A 20746-nucleotide genomic window follows, 5' to 3' on the forward strand; every position below is an offset into this window, starting at 1 on the left:
ATGATTATTTGAAATTATTAAATATTTATTTATTTATTAAATATTATTATTTAATTAGTATTTAATTCTATAATCATATAAATGAAATCAGAAATAAATTAAAAAATAATAATAAACATAAACATAAATCCAAGAATATAAAAGTGATAACAATGCGTATATTGATCATTTATTGTTTATAGAAATAAACAATAATAGAGTTTGCTTACCACTGACTTATTAATATTAAAGACAAACAACGACCCTTCCCTATGGTCGGATGACTACCATAAACCGAAAGGACGTGTTTTTATGAAGAGGTGCAACTAATTGTTATAATGTAAGACAAGTATTGGGGGCATGGGAGGTGTCTGCTACGAGAGTCATATCACTCCAAATATACCATAAATCATTCCCAACGGGGTGGAGAGAGTTTTAATATCTTAATTTTTCTTTTACTGTGGGATGGCTCTCAAGGAGCAAATACCAAAAGCCATAATATAAAGAGGAGTATACGGAGGGTCATGGAAGGAGAGAATACAACGACCAAGGAGATTGGATCAGAACGGTATTAGGTAACAGGCAGTAATACCGTTGTTTTTGGTGGTATGTTGACAGCGTACTCAATATGTATGCGTAATATACGAAGCTGATAATGATCTTATGCGGGATTTAATAGTAATATAAATGTAAATATTAATATAATATTTATAAATATAGATATTAATATAATAGTTATATTTATTATACTATCTACTATAAACTGCTCTGCAGTAATATATAATAAGTTATATAACTAGATTTATAGTATGATCAGAATGATATGTATATATAAATACATAATGTCTTAATCAGAAAATAATAATATTAGACTGTAAATCCGGGAAGCATTCATAAAGTAATAATAGTAAGAAGAATATGTTGCCTCTATAAGAACTTAAGGAGATGGGAATTGAGATGTTTCCAGAGATGGGCAGACTAAATCCAATCAATAGGACAACTCCCAAGACAGGGTAGGGATCAGCATTCCGAAAATCTTGAGAGCATGGTCCCAAGACAGGTAAGGGCTTGGATCTGTAAACTTATTATGGATATATGAGGGATGAACAATTTAGTTATTAATAAATTGATTGATTGAACTATGGAATATCCCTGATTGGATATATGTTAAGGTGGAAATGTCTTCTAATATATTTAGTTTGAGTCATAAGTATATTGAAATAGATTGATTATGGTTAAAACATGTCTCAGCCTAGTAAGGGACATTACAGCAATCATCTAGGTATATTTCATAGATGTTCAAATCATTATTATCAAACATTGATACCATTCAAAGCAACGCATAACAATGGACGTATAACAATTGAAGTCAAGTTCACATAAAATTCCAGTTGACCACACAAGGCACACTTACAATCAGCAAGAGGCTAGTGGTATGAATTAGATGGATTCCACACAAATGCATTCAACAAATTCCTTCATTCAATCTAAAATACTTGAAAGCAAATTCTAATCTAACTTGGAGGCAATGAGAACCACAAACGCATACAACACTTAACAAAATCACCATCAATTCGAACAATGACTTATATTCAAATCTGCAGCATATAACCGACAATTCTCAAAAATCTCTCCTTTTACAAATGAGAGGCAGTGGGGTTTATATAAAGTCTCAAAAGAAATGAATGGTCAAGATTCATTTAGAACCAAGGGCCAAGATCATGCCAACACAGCCCTAGAGTTGCCCTAATTAGGGTTTACATCAAAAAGTGAACCACTAATATGTGATCCAATAGAATGACGCCTAGTCATCAAGTAGGGAATCTTCTAGAAGATTTCGTCCTGCATTCCTCTTTCTCACAGCATATTCCAGGAATCTTAACTCCTCCATGGTAATGTTGGGCAAAGCATCCTATTGCACATCAATCACATCCAACGCATCAAAACAAGCATCCAAAGTATTCTCCCAATTTGGCATGAGCTTCTGTGAATTATGGACATGAATCAGTAAGGAAACCAAATCATCAATCTGATTCTTCTTCAAAGAATCCAACTAGCTGAAGTACATGAACTTCATCTTATCTCGCAATTCTTCGAAGTGTAGACCATTGGAATCACTGGCATCTACCCCCAATAACTCTTCAAAAGATGTAAGGATCTTTGATTGAATCTCTTGAATTGATCCTTCCATCTCTGATTCTCTGCACAATCCTTTCGTGCATGTTCATAAGTAGATTTCTTCATGGCCAATGAGCAATACCAACCATGGAAATCATATCTATCTCCTGCGTGCACAACTCTTTCCTGAATCAACGTGGACATCGGAATTTTCTTCAACACTTTGAGGCGGAGAATAGTCTTCTCCTGAATAGGCTGGAATTCGTCCCAAACTCCTCCAAATACTGTATCCTGAATATGAGTGCCATTGTCTTGTCAAATGCCTAGACAAATTGAGTAAGGAAATCATCCGCCTGCTTCTTCACATCTTCAATCCATTTTCCCAACTCTCCAAGTGTATCTCTTGTTGCCTCATGATTAAAATGAAGTCCATGATCAACTGCAATAGGGGAGACAAAGGCGGGATCCTCACGCCTTATCCCTGCAATATACTTTCTTAGCTTGATATTCTCCTCTCTGTACATTTCTTTCTTCTAAATCTCCATGTCTAACCTTTCATTGATTACCCGGATCATGTCACCAAGTTCCTGGAACTCTTGTTCTTTAGTAGTTTGTCCAAGGGCAACCAAAGTGATCTGGAAGTCCATAGGAGTAGCCGCATCTCTAGTCACATCACCAATAGAAACAGCTACCTGTGCAATCCACATTCCTGTTTCATCTCTAGCTATATTCAAAAGTATCTTAGCCTTCTTAGGTTCTTTCTCCTTATTACTCCTAGCTAAGTAGTCATCAATATCATCAATAGGTTGGGCCTCTACCATCTTCTTACTTTTCTCCATGCTTTTCATCAACCAATCGGGAATGGTGGACATTTCCATTTCATCATCGAGACACATTTCCTGATCAAGTTCCCTCAATGCCAAGATAACATCATCATCATCCCCCTTGTCCTTAGTCAAATCATAAACATTATTACCCAAGCTAACCTCCAACAGGACAGTAGTAAATCTCAGTTGCTCATCACATTAGGTGGCGTGGATTGAGTTGTGGTATGCAACTCCTGAGTATTATCTAGTAAAATCGTTGTGTTGGAACATTGTTCAAATTCCCTGTTCTGTTTTGGTATGTCAATCTCCTTAATTGATGAGGAACTGAGGGGAGACAAAGGAGCGCTAGGCTTTTGTTTCTTCTTCTTTGATGCCTGACTAACTATCTCCTTCCCCTTCGTCTTGGATTCTCTAGGCACACTCTTCCTACATTTTGGAGCATGACTCTCCTCATCTGCAAGAATCCTCACATCACTAACTGTTCTTTGATCATCTTCAAGAGAGGATTCCTTTTGTTTCATCTTCTCATATTTAAAGACAACGCCCATATCTATCAATCTGTTCATTTGCTTGTCTATCCATTCTCTAGAGAAATCCATGACATCTCTCATAAGCACATTCAAATTTGATGTCTCTGGCTCCAACCAACTAGGTAATAGGATAGATTTCTTCATTTCATTTTCATACTATGGATGAGTATGGTCACTATCATCCAATATCTGATCAAGAATGAGAAAGAGTTCACATTTTCTCATAAAATCCATGGACATCCTGGACCACATTCTCCTCTTCACTGCTTGTTCATCCATCAGGTTAGCCTAGTAATCTTCAATGTCAACCCTATGTATGAATCTATCTCCTCTGATCCTTTCAATAGTCTTATGTGGATCAAATTTGTTTCTTTTCTTATGGGTTCCAAGGCGATAGAATGCAAGCTCATCAATCACTGTACTAGCTGCAGTGATAGATTGGCACACTTCCAAAGTTTTCCCTATAGCAATAGGAAAAATCATCCTTGTTTTATGCTTCTCCTTCTGGATGAAATCGAATTCCAGAAGTTGTCTCACCACCTCAAGTAGGATCATTCTATCTATAGGATACCTAGGAAGCTTGTAAGGTTCGGATCTGAATCCCTGAATCTTTAGGTATGTGAAGGTAGGAAATTGTACGTACCACGATCCATATTGTTCAACTAACTTCGTTGCCTCTTTGGACAACCTCTTGTGAATTCCACCTTGCAACATCCTTGTAATATACATGGTGAATGCATCATTCACCCTCCTACAATCTTCAACTCTATGCATGTCCAATTGTGGATAACATTCGTAACTACTATATTGTCCTTGTCCATTCCCGACTTCACCTTTGCATATCAATCCTTTATATGTGACAAACCTTGCAAGTATATACACAAGGTAGGAAGTGATGGTGAATGACTTAGTTCTTTCCACATTCCTTAACTAAAAATCCAAGTTGTCGCTGATGATTTTTGACCAATTGATCATTGTTCCTCTTATACAATCCTGGATAAAATAAAACATCCATCCTTCAAATAAGGCACCATGCGGCATCCCCATTACTCAGTTAAGTAGGAATACCAAATCACTATATTCCTCTTTCAAAACTGTGCACATGAGTGTTTTAGGCACCTTGGAATGATGAGGCCTCGGCTCAATCATCCACTCTTTATTCACTACAGTCTTGCATGCATCCGCCTTCAACTTGTACTTCGCTTCATATTCATCCTTTGTCCTATCCTTCATGTCTGCACTGCGAGGAATTCCAAACACTTCAGCAATTGCATCCTCAGCAAGGTAGGCGATGGTTATCCCCTTGGAAGTCCATATCATCCTGGAGAGGATCGTAGTGTCTTGCACATTCCAGAACTAACTCGCTGCATTGTATGGATTGTGGAAACCCAGTGGCATGATATATGCCACTCTTAATGATATTTGCATAGGTAGAAGAGGGAAACTGGTTCTTCATTCCGAACATCCTCTGCCGCATCCACTCCATATTCAGGAAATTCATGTTTGTATCTGTAATCTCTTTCCATCGGGATGACAATTTGGAATCCGGATAAAATCCCTCCTGGACCATCTTCAACTATTCCTTCCGAACTTCAATCCCGGATTTAGACATGGTACCAAAATCTGGAAATGCTTTGGAAAGGTGTAAAAGGTCTGATTTTTCACTCTTAGATGTCTAAAGACACCCTTCCAAACTCAACAATGGCTACCAAATGTATGAAGACAACCTGCAACATTCATAAATTAGTCACTTAACAAGGTTGCAGCCATGTAGAATGCTCAAGTTTGATGAAAATTACCTTTCCAAATTCAAAATGATCAAACCAGGGCAAGAATAAAGGGCTGGTAAAAATAAATCAGTCTGAAGATAGGTCTGAAAATGGAGTTTCAGACCTTGCCAGCACCTTAGGAAATGATAACATACTCAAAAATGACCATAAAATTGCCTCAAAATTGCTTCCCCAATGAAATCGCCCAAGTGTAGAAGGCTGGAAATGAAACTCCAAGTCTGAAGACAAACTGAAAGTGGTGTTTTCAGACCTGCAACAACTCTGAAAATACCTCCAAAATGACCCCAAAATGACCTTCAATCAAAATTGCCTAAGTGGGAGTAAGCTGGGAATGAAAGGTTAAGTCTGAAAACTGAGTTTCCAGCCAACCATGAGGTCAAAATAACTTCCAGCAATGGTGGAAAATGCAGGTCTGAGAACAATGGCAGCCTTCCAACAGCAATAGCGCCCAGCAACAAGGAAATCACCCAAAAATAGAGGAATTCACCTCCCAAACAAAATCGCCCAACCTCAACAATGGCGCCACCTAGCAAGAATTGCCTAAGGTAAAAAAATTGCCCTCCAAGCTTGCTGCAATGGCCTCCAATGATAGCGCCCAGGTCTGATTGGGCAGAAATCGCCTTCAAACTTGCACTTTCAGCTCACAAATGGTGTCTAATGGACACTAAATAAAATCACCTAGCTGGAAAATACTCTTCAATCACCCACTAAGCCTCTTTCAATCAATCACATCAACAAATATAATAATATTATATTGTTGGGCAAGCCTACTTATTCATGTTTTCACCTTGTTGTTTCACCACACAAGCAATGTGGGATAACGAACTTGCTTTTATACTTGCCTGGGAAAATTGATTTGCATCTAGAAGATGTATGATTATTAAATGATCATTGCAAATCATTAAATAATTGTTTTTGACAATTAAATAATCGCTGTCCAATGCAAAAACAATTTGTTGTGCATTCTGCACATACACCCCGGCCTTGACGATGACCACCATGTCTGCCCGTTAGAGAGAGAGAGGCATTTAGAAGAAACAAAATCGCACAGCTGCACTTTCAAACCCGACATCACATTCTCCTCCAAATCCCCGAGAAACAATGAGAGCGATTACAAAGTAAAATAATAAGAATGTTTGGTATCTCCTTTTCAAAGCCGTATGAAGCCTGAGAAATCTCTATGTAGTGCATAAGGGCCAAAAAACATGCGTAAGCCGCAATTCGAAAACGCACGAAGTCTTTAAAGGTGTCTTGACATTGCCCGTAAAATACCAAAATAATGAATAAAGGGATCGATTGCAAAGGAAGTTCGGGAGTTTTGGCGAATTTTCCAACTTCGCCTTGTGAGCGTTTCTCGCATTTTGTCTTGCAAGCCCGAGTTTGCAAGTTTATGGGAGGCATTTGAACTAAATCAATTTTTTCCCCCAAAGGTCAAGTTTCCAAGCAATAAAGGGAGACAAAGGTTGCAAATTTTCATCAAAAATCCCTAAATTCACTGAAGCTAAGGTGTTTGAAGAAACTCGGCATTTTCCTCAACTTGGCAAGAATAAAAGATATCGCATTCTCCTCTAAAATCCTGAATTTCACTCAAAGAGGAGCGTTTTAAAATTTAAAAAAATTGCAAACCTAAAAGTTTGGCACTTTCTATCATCTTGCAAGGCTTAAGCCAAACAAGTTCGCTCATTTCAACTTAAATCCCGAAATCACCCAGCCAAGGGAAAGTTTAAAAACAAAGTTTGGCGTCTCATATTACTTTGAAAGATAAAGTTTGCACATTTGTATGAAAAGTGCCAAGTTTCAAAACAAAACTCGGCCCTTTTCCATGATTTGCTAGAGAGGGCGTTTGAAATGAAAAATTCACTCATTTCATATAGAATAGCCGAGCTTTATGCTAAAGCGGAGGTGTTTAAAAAAACAAAATTCGACGATTTTTGCTAAACTTGCAAGAAATGTTTAAAACCGCACCTAGCCCAAACTTTCACTTAGCAAGAGGTGTACAAAGGAAATTCGGCATTTTTATCAATTTTGTGACAAATAACAAAGTTCGCATTGTTTCTCCAAGGGCCAAGTTTTCTTCTGGGACATTTAAAGTTAAATTTATTTAATTTTTCAAAGTGATTAATTCAAGATGGAAATTGATTGTTTGCATATTGACGTCAACCTAAGCTCAGATTGAGGACCTGGTCGCGATTAAAGCCAGAAGCAAAGATGCAAGAATGCGTCGCAGAGCGCAAGGTCGAAGCGATGAAGCATGGAGAAACGTGCCACCACTAGATGAAAAGTTGCAATCCACCTATAAAGACTGAAGATAAAAGAACACTCAAAATGTGCAAACTCGAAATTACACAATTGAAATTAATTCCAGAAAGTCAGTTTGCAAAACTGAATTGTTTAATGTAAAGAACTACCTGTGGGCCCCATCTACTATATTTAAAACAAAGGGACACAGGTCAGTTATGCCCCAACTACCTGATTGACCAAATTGATGTCAAATAGAGGTCGGTAGTTGAGAATATCGTTGGGATGACAACTGAGAATAAGTAGGCATGGGTTAAAGCTGCCAAGTTCTAGAAGGTAAGTCAAGGCCCTTGGATGCAGTCAATCCTGGCCCTCAATTTAAATTGTAAAATCTATAAAAGGTAGGAGCCTTTCTCTTGTAAAGGAGTGAGTTTTTTTACACTCTTAGAGGTTAGAATTAGTTAGATTTTAGGAGTTAGATGCAGTTTTCAGATTAAGAATAGAGTAGAGCTGTTGTAAGAAATTGTTGTAGTAGCAACTAAGATCAATATATGAACATTGATTTGGTGTTTGTTATTTTGGTTTTATTCTATTTGCATGGTTTCCTTCTAGCTAATTAGAAGTAGAGTTCAATGATTTCAATGGCAAAATGTGGGGGGTATTTGATGCATTTCCGGTTCATACCATTGGGGGCCTGCTAATTGTAGGTCGTCATACATGGTCAGTCTGAACCCAAAAATGTTCTTAGTTCAATCGTAGGTATTTGTTTTAGGTTGCACCAGAATTGGGTGCCTAGATGAGTATCTCCAGTCTGACAATCCTTCATCCCCTTGGAGATTACACTATTCTTGTCGAGTTGTGAGGGTGTCTCTAGCGAAACAAGAATCGGTTATGGAAATCTGTCTACCCATAGCACTAGTCATTCCTATCATTGCACTTAGGATTCCTAAACCCTTCCCTTTTGATTTTATTTTGCAATTTGAGAATCGCAGCATCGTCAGGTGAAGACGAACTTGTTGTAAACGTAAGGCCCCTTGTGTCACCAGCAAAACACATCAAACCGCTGAGTTATCCCGCAGTCATGACCTGACATTTGGAACCTTGAGGTTGTCCCCTTTGATCAACTAAAACAGCATTAGGGATTCCTTACGCGAGAGAGGATAGGATACTCAGCAACATTCTATTTTGCGTTGGCCAAAGAGAGTTGGTAATCCGACTTTAGCCACGTCAACACAATTAAATTTAGGCCCACTCATTAAAATCTTTCAAAATTCACCAAATTTGGGCACCTGGGGGAAAATAGCCCCATATCTGGATTAAAAAACCAAATGAAAAATCACTCAAAATGTCATTAAAGCTCATTTGGGGAAAATCGACCTCCTTTGGGATAAAATTCCCAATTAAAAATCATCAAATTCATCAATAGATACCTCTAGGGCAAAATCGATTTTCATCTGGACTCAAAAATTCACTTCATTTTCATCACTAAGTCCAAAAATTCACTTTGGGGGAAAATTGCTCCGTATTTGGATAATTATCCAGATCAAAATTCATCAAAACTCGCACTTGGGGAAATTCGCCATTCATCAAGACAATCATCTGCATAAAAATCCATTGAATTTGATCACAAATTGTCCTAGTGGAAAATCGATCTTCATCAAGATAGGGAATTTCATCCGCATTAAAATCATCTGCATTCCAAGGGAAAAACATGGATCATTAGGACAATTTGCCATAGTCAAAATTTCAGCCTCATGGTGGAAAATCGCCCTCCACCAGGAACTTGAATGGGGGAAGAACAGGGTCCATCAGAAATGTGGGGGAAATTCGCCTCCCATCAGGATTTTGAGTGGGGGAAAATCATGGGTCATCGGAAATGTGGGGAGAAAAGCACCTCCCATCAGGATCTTGACCTTTAGACCCTTAAAACATGGATTTTCATCAGGAATTTAATGATTTTTCCACTCAAAATCATCTGGACGCTTCAAATTTCATTAAAACGCATCAAGACTTGGCCAAATTTGAGCGAGACAAAAGGAATTTCATCAGGATAAAGTGCAAATTTGACTTGAATAACCTCCTAGGAGCGAGAAAACAACCCCTAAAGGACCCTTTAAACACTTAGCCACAAAAATATTTCCGACTTAGACATTTTAAAACTCAATCAGGCTCAAAATCTACACTTAGACAAAATTAGGACCACCTAGACATCTAATATTTTATACACACTTGATCCTATTCAAAACTCAAAAAACCCGATAGCAATTAGGCATGATCACACTTCAAAACTCGAGACTCGGACACTAGAAGCTTAAAATTGCCGCCTATCACCAAAAACCCTAAACTAACAAGATGCGGAAAGCAGGAAAGAGGGGGGTCCCTGTTTGCAATGGGGCGATGTGTGAAAAGGTCACAACACTTCCATAAAAGCAAAAACAAACAAACCAAAGAGAGATGGTTAAACTTGAACCAAACCAAATTCACCTGAACCAAGAAGATCTTCTCATCTACCTCACCAAAGGGACTTCAAGGCATTACCATGGTTGTTCCTCACATTTCTAAGCAAAATAGAAAAAGAAGAGTGTATGTCATATGTCGCCAGAGTTGTATCCATCCAGTTCACACTGCATAATGTTTTGTAGGCTTTGTATTTTTCTTAATGCTCTCTAAGTTATGTTTTGTTGTTTGTTATCATTTTTGTTTAGTTTTATTAGGTCATTTTCAACAATTCCATTTATATGGCTGGACCTTCTATTTGCAATAATTTTAAGATCCTGCCTTGCAAAAAGAAGCATGATATGCACAGACTAATACTGACTTTAAGCAACAAAAAAAAATATGAGGATTTTCCTAGGTCTTTCCATTACCAAAATCACAAATCAAATGATGGATGTGGTCAAAGGCCTTTCTCTAGAGCTTGTTATCTTCCCAAACAAAAATGAAGATCATGCTATCATTTCTAAGTAGAGTAAATAATTGAATCAGAGAGATTTTGATCATCATTCTCTTCTATTTTTGGCATAATATATTGCTGCAGTTTCTAAAACCATTTTAGCATTATCTTCTGACAATTCATTGTTCATTTTTTTGTCATTTTATCAGGAACTTTATCTTCTAACTGAACTAAATATCTAAAATAAAGCACAATAACACTACTGCTAGAATTACATGTATAAACTGAGTGCTTTCCCACTGATGTAATACATTAAATCCTACAGCAGAAAAAGTATACCAAACATTACTTGACAAGCGGTCAACAGTTGAAATAAACACACAGCAATACATCTTGACTACAAAATAGAGAAAGAAACAAACAAAATCATAGAGGTACCATTCTAATACTTAGCATTAATTGAGTTTGGTCAGATTTATCTCATTCATCCATAGCTGCAGACAACTGCTAGATAATTATATTTTGATTGTCTTATGCAATGATAATCCATAGCTCCATTTACAACAGATCAACATCTTTTGGCTTATTTGACTTCTCAAACAACAAAATGACATGTCATTATGACATGAACACATACCTAAAGCAATGTTTCATTCTTACCATTTCCAAAGAGGCACAAAAATGTTACCACAAATTTCAGACCAAGAGAGGAACTTGGAACCTGCGTATTCCATCATCCTCAAAGGTGCATATTCAGTAACAAAAAGTAATGAAATATTCTACGAATGCAAGCACGTGATGAAATTATGTTTCTATTTCTGCCTAGATAAATAAGAAAGAATTTATAAGAAATCAAACGAGGGATGGAAAAACATTTTGTGAGTCTGAGGACTCTTGAAGCCAAAAGCATTGCACATAAATATTTTCTAATAAACCTGAAAAGAGATTTATGGGCAATACAAACCAATGTTTCTTAAGAAGGAAAGAAATACACACCAAGATAGTTAGCTTCCACATCAACAAAAGCCAACAAGACATAGTAGTACCATCGAGTCTACAACCACCACCAAAGCATACAAGGTAAATACATGGGTCACAATGGCTATAAATGCTAAGATTTATGGCTACAAAATCACTTGATTACTGAAATATGTTACTCTAAAATGCTTCCAATGAAATATGGAATGAAACCATGCTCAGAAACCATTGGTAAAAAAGAAAGCAAACGTAATACATAGCTTCACATAGGAAACCCCCAATTTGGGAGGAAAAACCTAGCTTGGTAGATGCCAAATAGCCTATCTTATGTATTATCAATCAGCCAATACAAGAAGATGAATAGAATGTTATTACTGTTCCTATCCTTCATTCTACTCTATGAATCGACCTGGAAATTTGTTTTGTGTCTATGCCAAGTGCTTTGTGCTTCTCAATAGCCTATTCCTAACTTCCTCTTTAAATTTTATTGAATGCTAGGCTTTACTCCTATTGAATAAAGTAGCCTAGTCATCCTAAGCATCTAAAGCAAAATTCCTTTCTTCTTCTAACTTTGAATTGTGAAATCACAACTAATTGATGAAAACCATTGAATATCATTTTCAAAACTATCCAATGCTAAAGTGGCCACTGTCATTGGTTTCTTGATCACTGCTTATTTATAAAACTATCCCCATAGTTACATTTTCAACCATCGTTACATTCAAAATTGTTGCCTATCATAACTGGCAATTTCATTTATTGTAATATAGTAAGTAGCTACACTTGTCCAATTTTTTAACTAAACACTTTTCTAGAAACTAAAGACCTTCTTGATCCTTTTCAAACAATACCTCCCTTCATAGAGATGTTGTTGGTCCTTCAAAATCTTTTTGGGAAATGAAATCAAGAAACAAGGTTTTAATGTCCCCACTTTGAAATAGGATTTAATAATATATAATAATAAAATTAAAATACAAAAGAATAAAAATAGCATTTAAATTAAAATATAAAATTAAATATAATTAAAATTTAACTAGTTAATGAATGGTCAAAAGGCATAAAATGAAAAGTTGTGACTCCCTCAAACATGAGATATAGAAGGGAGATAAGAACGTCATTTGGGAGGGAGGGGGGAGAAAAAGAAAGAAGGGAGCATGTAAATCAAGGAAGAGTCAATGGAAGAAGGAAGGAATAGGAAGTAAATAAGGAAGTGACTCTTCCAAAGGAGGGCAGAAATTATGAAAGGGTGTGACTCTTCCAAAGAGTGGTGGTTGCAAAAGGTTGTGACCCTTTCAAAGGGTGGTGATTGTGGAAGGTTGTGACTCTTTCGAAGGGTGGTAACTATGAAAGGTTGTGACCCTTTCAAAGGATGGTGATTGTAAAAGTTTGTGACTGTTTCAAAGGGTGGTGAATGTGAAAGGTTGTGACTCTTTCGAAGGGAAGACATGTTGAAGGGGCGTGACTTCTCCTTTATAATGGAAGATATAAAGGGAAGAAGGTCTCTTTGAGGAGGGGAGAAAGAGAGAACGATTGGGAAAGAATATATTATTTTAAAAGGTAGCAATGAAGGCTGGTGAAGGGTGGTGACCCAAGTCTTATGAAAGGTGGTGACCCTTTTACCAATGAAGTATAAAAGAGATCATTCCAATTATTCAATCACAATGATCGCTTATCAATCATCATTTCAATTATTCAAATCAAGCAGCAAATCTTTCTATCAAATCAGCAAACATTCAATCATCATTCACCAATAAATTTAAACCAGCCTTTATTACATTATCACTCACCAATACCTCAAATCATACAATCAAAGGAATTCAGTCAATCAATCAAATATTCATCAATCACTCAACCATTAGAGGATAGACTAGATAACTACAGCAATATTGACACCTAGTTGTGCGATTATGTATTATGTTTGGTGGTATGATCTAAATACGTAGTAATAATGTTTATATCTGCATTCTCCAGATTAATATACTGCTTCTTACAATTATTCAATATAGCATAATGTCACTATACATATACTTCTGCATATTTATGACAAGTTATGCTGCTATTAATATTGTTTATACCTGTTCTGGACATACTTCTGCTTATTTATGACAAGTTATATGTTGCTGATAATATTGTTTATACATGTTATGAACATAGGTCCGATTATGGGTATTCTGTAATAATCTGAAATTCTGAATGCTTCTCAGCCATGATGGAATGTAAGGAGATTATCAGTTGGGGGAACGATGTTGACGTCACCCCTAAGCACACCACCTCATATGTATGGCAGGGTCCACATGAGGCTAAAGGGGGGTGAAGGTTCTCTGCCCTTGGGCTTAGGAGGGTTAGACTTAGGGCACCCTATTGGGGTAAATCCTTATCCTCTCTACCATGGTGATGGATGGAATCATATGAGTGGGAGAAGATGACTTGATTGAAGGGGAACGGTTGTAAAGACACCCTATCAAGTTACCTATCTATGGCTTCATTGAGGGGGGACGGTTGTAAAGACACCTTATCATATTACCTGTTTGTGGCTTGATTGAGGGGGAACGGTTGTAAAGACACCCTATCAAGTTACCCATCCTAGCTTGCTATGATTGGGGTTCCTTTAGTTAGTTAAGTAACCTTGTAATCAATTAGTAAGTTATGATCTATGATCTTTATCTCTATATTTACAGTTGTTTGTAATTGTAAATTGCCTTATGTTTCATCATAATCAGTCATTCTTTACCTTATGTATCATCATAGTTAGTTGTTTCTAATTGTTATTCACAAATATAATATAATTTGTAGGTTATTTTCTATCTTGTTTGTAGGGTTTTCCTTTCAAGGAAATAAAGGTACTCCCCCTCTAACCCTCCTTTATTGGCTGAGAATTGTAATCTAGGATAAACTAGGGCATTTTCCAAAGGGGGGCATTACAAAGGTCCCAATCCTCTATTTGGAGGGGACTAACAAGCTCAACAAACAGTTTGTCCTTCGAGTCCCACTTGCCAAAACTTGGTGTAGTGTCCCACCCTCTTTGCACTTAAAATTTTTGCACTTCTTTCACCCACTCAGCCATGTAAGTATTTTGTAAAACATTTAGCATGCACTTAGTGGTGAAGAACATTAAACTAGCTGCTCACTGTTATTTTGTCAAACAATTGCTTGTCTGATCTGTATGATGTTTTCAATGATAGAATTGCAAGGTCTTTTTTTTCTAATAACAGGTTTAGATATTGCTAAGATGCCACTTTCAAGGAACATTCATTTTATGCATTCAACATGCCAATGAGATGCAAACTAAACTTAAATAATCTTCTGAGATTAAATCAGATTTCAACTGAGATATGTTGCTGACAAATAGAAATTCAGATTACAACTTCTAACTTTACATCAGCAAACAAAGCCAATTTAATGCACAACAAATTTCTGACCTCTTTGCTGCTATATTAGAATCAGCTGAAGCGAGTACACACAGATTGCTATCATAAACAATATTCAGATCTCCATGTTCCAAATTGGATTATAGCTCTTTACTCCACTAAGATATTTTTATTGAACTAAGGCAAGCAATCAGCAAGTAAAGTAACAATGGCACCAATAAATGACAGTTGATACTCTACGCCATAAAGACACCAAACCCTTGCCAAGAATATATGCAGCTTCATGCCTAAGTAATAAAAATAACCCAGCACCAAGGAGATGTGAAGAAATCCAATTCCACAAGAGAATCACAAACTCTCAAAATATTCAATGCCAAGAAAGATTGTTTGAAACCTGCACTTCATTCATTGGAAGAAACCACCAAAATATCTCAACTAAATGCACATGTAAAATACCTATATGATATTTCCCACAATCAGCCAAAGTAGATTTTCCACTACCATAGCCAATCTTCTTCAAAAGAGATTTCATCCTCCGGAAGGCAGAGTTAAACCAACTCTAGAAACCATGCAAGGTTTTCTTCTCATCAAAAAAAATATCAGAAATAATTATCTTCAGCATATTTTCAAATGAGAGCCCCAAAACTCCTTTTATAACTTTTGAGAGCTATTTTAGAAAAAAAGCATTTTTTGTTTTTTTGATTGCTTTTTGCTTTATCATTACTTTTTTGAAAAAACATTTTTTGCTTTTTTGCTATCTTTCTAAAAAGCAGCTTTTTGGTTTTTTTGCTATTTTTTCAGAAATGTGCATTTTTTGTTTTTTCACTACATTTTCAGAAATGTGCTCTTTTGCTCTTTAAAATATCAAATAAATCTTTCAATTTCTTTTCACTTTAGGAGGCCACATAAAATGATATTAAAATATTATTTGACCTCTTTAACTATGACATTCACTTTATTTCACTAAAGTAATAAAGTTATTTTATCAAACTATTTAAGTGAAATAACAGAATTATATTTCGGTTTCCCAACCTTTAGAAATTCACCAAGTCTCGAAACTGAAAACTGCTTCTAAAGCTGAGGAAAGGCTAAGACGGAGACCAGCTACCCAAAATAGCATTTACATTAATAGTAATATGCTCAAAATAGCCAAAACTATCCAAACCCTGAAACTGAAGATATTGCATGCTGAAGCTGAGACAAGATCAAAGCTATGACCAACTGCCAAAAATAGAGTTTACTATAAATAGTAACTTCTAAAAATAGTAAGCCATCCAAAACTTCCAACTAACCAATTTGATGTTCGAAATGACACTTACTAAAAATAATAAGTATCAAACAAGTCCGAAATCACTCCAGAAAGTGTTGTTCATCTCCATTAATCCATCAAACACACTGGTGACATCAAAATACTCCTATGATCCTACTGACAGCAATATTAAATAGTTTTGTATTTAGTTAATATTGAGGAAAGTGATTTAATAAAGTGAAAACTTAGTACCCAATATTAAATGTGAGATCAATGGTTTGTAATCCCATTGTAGTAGTCACATGGTTTTACGTAATACCACTTGGTTGTTTTGTGGGAGCTTGTTTCTATAAAATCAACTACAAGGGTAGTTGTCTAAAATTGGCTAGTTGGCTAATTTGGCTAAGGGGTTGAAAGCATCTCTTGTTGCATTTGTGAGAGTCTGAAGCATGGCATGGGATGTGTGGTTACATGCTTGTTCGCATGGAGTGTTTTTAGAGAGCTTGTGATTCAAAGTTTTTTCCCTTATGAGAGTTTTCCCAAGGTATATCTTGTGTCATCTTTGATGGGTATGTTTGTATAGATTTCCCTTTGTATTATGTGGAAATTGTCATTGTATGGCTGCATATTTTCCAACAAGAATGAGAATTGAAATGTTGGACACCGGTATATTTAAATAATAAAATAAATCTCTTTCTAGAGTAATAAGGCTTATTTAATTTATTAAGTGATTTTATATTATATTTTTAAAAAGTTCCTTGGAAGGTTATAGGAGGTTTGGAGAACTTTTTTGGAATTATGTAGATTATGTTATTTCTCTCTGGTAAAACCAAGGTTGCACCAAGACGTAGATACTTGGAGACTTCAGAGATTGGTACCAATATCAATACAAGTATTTTTTTCAAAATAGGAGACGGAAGTACTTGGAGACGCCAATTTTTTTAAAATATAATTTAATAATTTATAGAAACTATGAAAATATAATGACCTTGAACTTTCAAAACAAGAATTAACATTAACTTTGAAGTTTAAGTACACAAATGTGAAATGAGTCAAATCAAAATGTCATACAATCATTGTGTCAAAGTCTCAAACTGATTACATATTGAAATTAGCTTGATAAGCAGCAAGCTGATACGCAAACAAAAAACTAAAAACAAAAATCAGAAATCTTATATATGTCATCTACACTTCTAAGTCATGATCATCCACATCAAGGTCCTTAGCTATGATACTCTCTAAATAGTCGTCACTCTCAAACTCAGGTTCCTCTAATGGTAGAATAACAGAGGATAAATCACTTAGTCCATCTACTTCAACCACTTCATCTACAATGGGTACAACTTCTCCATTAGGTGAGATTTGATCCCGTTTTGCTAAAGGACCTTCATTGTATCTAGGATCTACACAAGAGAGATGATTAAGTGAGCTATGAATGTACACCAAGTTCTCTACTTTCTTTGATCTTAATCGATTCCTCTTTAGTGAATGAATGAACCCATAAGTATTCCAATTTCTCTCACAAGATGAAGAGTTGGCTACTTGTGAGACCACTCATATTGCAAATGATTGCAATTCAGGGGTTTCACCTTCATGATTCCACCACCACTCTATAGGGTAATTCTTTACTGTCATATCATATAAACTTCCACGAAAGCAAAATCACCTTGCCCACATGAAAACTTATTCCATTGACTCCTCATAATTGAAGCATCCTCACCTTGACCATAAATCTTATATAATTGTAGCCCAAAATCCCTTCATTAACTTTCTATCCTAGTGTGGATCCCTCTTATTGGTCACTTCTATATCATACCATTTAGGATTAATGGCATAGGAAGCACAATGAAGAGGTGTGTTAAGTTTGTTCCATCTTCCATGTAACTTTCTCTCTATCAAAGGATATAGAGAAATATCTTTTGCATATGTTATCTTCTTGACTCTTTCACACATGGAATCTATTGCTTCATAAACCCCTCCCAAACTTGTGTTGTCTGAATCTACAAATCTGATCACCTCACATATGGGCTAAATAAAGTCCACAACAAACTTAACATCAGCCCAAAAATGGTCATCACTGACCATACCTCTCACCTCAACTACAATATTTAATGTAGATTATCAAATGTGGAACACAAAGCTCCTTTGACTTCACAAAGGAAGTCAAGAAAAATAAAGTAAGAAGCAAAACATGTATCAGCAAGTTTTAAAAGTTCCATCTTGGAGAATTTACAATAAATGGCTTGTGTGTGGTGATGGTTACATATGAACATTTGTATTTTTTTGCCCTTTTTATGAGATCTAAAATCCATTGGAACTTGTCAATATCTTTGAATGCATTATTCAACGAATGCACACAACATAGTGTCCAAAATATATGCTTGTACCTTTTTTGCACCAACATGCAAACTGCTTTACAAACAAGGGCAGCATTAGTAACAACTTGGAATACAAGTGATTCCCCCACCTCCTCAATGCCATCACATAGCTGGTTACGAAGAAATTTTGCATTTTTTTCTTGCCCTGAACAATCTATTGCCTTCAAAAAATAAGGCCCTTTGTTGAATATTACCATGATATAAAGTAGTGGACGATTCCTAGCATCTATCCACCTATCCATCACAATACTACATCCTTCTATAGCCCACACTCTTTTCAATGGTGCAGTTTCTTCTTCTAATTGAGTTTTTTCTTTATCGATTAGAGTAGTGTGGAGCTTTTCATACCAAGATGGTTTATAGTCAGCTAGTGCATTATTGATAGCTTGGACCATCTCTCCATAGAAAGGTGAGTGAGCAACATTAAATGGCATTCCATTTGCATAAAAGAATCGTGCAATCACTGCATCAATAGCTTCTCAAACTTGCTCATCAAACAATCTTCCAATGGGGTTTGAGCTACCAATGTGTGGTCTTTTGTGAGCATGTTTTGTTGTTACATCTCTAGAAGTCACATCCACCTCTGACTCTCTATTTTAACTTTTAAATGTAGTAGTTGCCCTTATTGTTGAACCATGAGAGCTTCAATTAGCAACATTCCCATCAGCCCTTTCTTAATCCCTCATAGCATCATATCATTCTGACTCATTTAGACAAGGATCAATATTACACAAGGATCAACACCTTTTTCAAGTTGGTGAAGGAAATAACCCTTCACCCTCGTGTAGGTATCTTGCTATGTCATTGGACAAAGTTTGCATTTAATTGTAGTTGTTCCACCTGAACCTTTCGGCCCTGAAACATGGTCAACATACTTCCATGGTGGGTACAAGCATTGCTTTCCTCCACCCACCATTCTGCATGGAAAAATAAAAATTTATCAGATTTGATGTGAAATTATGCCATTTTTTCAAAACAGTTGGAAATTTGGAATGCAGGTTTCAAGCTTGTAATGCAAATAAAATTTCTGATTTACCCCCTATTGTTCAACAGTTGATAGCTTGTAAAGATAGCTTACTCCAAAGCAAGTAGAGATAGCTTAGAAAGCTACTTGAAAAAGGTTTGCAATATTTTGATTAAGACTATGGTGATCTAATCCTATCCAACTAAGCAAGCTTTTAGTTTTGAAGTTCAAAATTTGAATATTGACCTGCAACTGTGGCAAACAATGAAGAATTTAGTTCCTTCAACTACAGGTATTCTCAAAGAATGCAGCCACTAGAATTCTAAACTAGCATAATAATACAGTTTTTATGAAATGTATGATTTCAATTAATAGAGTAAATTGTAAATTACATGAGCCTTCAAATATAGACAAAAAAACTATCAGAAAGTAGGATGATATTTGAGACTGGAAATAGAAATCTGCTCCTAGGATGAAGCTAGTGTTGCTTCAATCTAAAACGCCTAGATATATTTGTGTTGAACTTGAAATAATAAGTAATATTAAATATGTATTTTCAATTTTGTAGACTTGATTTCTCATTACTTATTATTTCAAATTGAAATTTTCAATATATATCTAAGACAGCTTAGATAGGGTTCTAAACTTCTATAGGTAACAGAAACAATTTAGTTGGAAAGGCCAAAAACAACATTATTTTTTAATGCAAACAAATTGTCACTGTGGATTTCAAGGTTTTAACATTTGAATCTTTGATAGATGATTCAGATTTATATTTTAAATATTACTAAATCTGAAATGGCAGAGTCTAGACATTGAAACATTCAAACGGGCTTCTCATTGCAGACCTGAGACCAACCTTTCAAGCAAATCCTGCTACGTGTCGTTTTTTCTTCACAATATCATGTTCTTCTCAGCATTGTTTCCTTCCTACTATGCAAATCACCGGCAAAGAAAACTTTTAATTTTTTTCCTGAGCATTGTGGTCTTCCTCACGCGGCGTTTTTCCCAACTTTCGTTCCCACGTTTTTGTTTTATTAACACATTTTAGGATTTTTTAACTAGTCAGAAGAGTTGGCGAGAAACGTTTGAAGATAGAGGTGTGGCATCTCCTGCGTGCAAGGACATTCCCCTCACGTCCTAAGTATGGGAGGCACGTCATGGTCCCACGGATGCGTCCTAGGGGGCTGGAGATGCGTCTCCATGCAACCTTGGGTGAAACCCTTGTGGGTCTATTAGATTGAAAGTAGTTCATCTTAGCCTTTTGGAGGACGGAAACTCTCTCAAAGAAGATAGGCTACGGTGGCGAGCGATCCTCCCTGGTCAATGCAATGAGATTCACTCGAAGTCTCAGTTTGGGCATAAGGGATCGCAGATTGGATTTAAGAAATTGCAAGCATGATTAGAAGTTGAATTTTGTGAAATCTTATCTTA

At 36.1% G+C, this 20746-nt stretch overlaps 1 protein-coding gene across 3 annotated transcripts in view; it reads right to left on the reverse strand.

Annotated features, from left to right (window-relative positions):
• LOC131033733 (uncharacterized) overlaps positions 1-20746 on the reverse strand; it is a 210990-nt gene that overhangs the window by 145950 nt on the left and 44294 nt on the right. For 2 of the 3 annotated variants that reach the window (XM_057965005.2, XM_057965004.2), the window contains exon 3: positions 11372-11429. In XM_057965005.2, the coding sequence (XP_057820988.1) occupies positions 11372-11429 (58 nt within the window). Of the gene's footprint in view, positions 1-11035; positions 11097-11371; positions 11430-20746 lie in introns of all 3 variants that reach the window. The other variant, XM_057965006.2, reaches the window with a different exon arrangement.

Source organism: Cryptomeria japonica, chromosome 4 (genome assembly GCF_030272615.1).
Source record: "Cryptomeria japonica chromosome 4, Sugi_1.0, whole genome shotgun sequence".
NCBI classification, from domain to species: domain Eukaryota; kingdom Viridiplantae; phylum Streptophyta; class Pinopsida; order Cupressales; family Cupressaceae; genus Cryptomeria; species Cryptomeria japonica.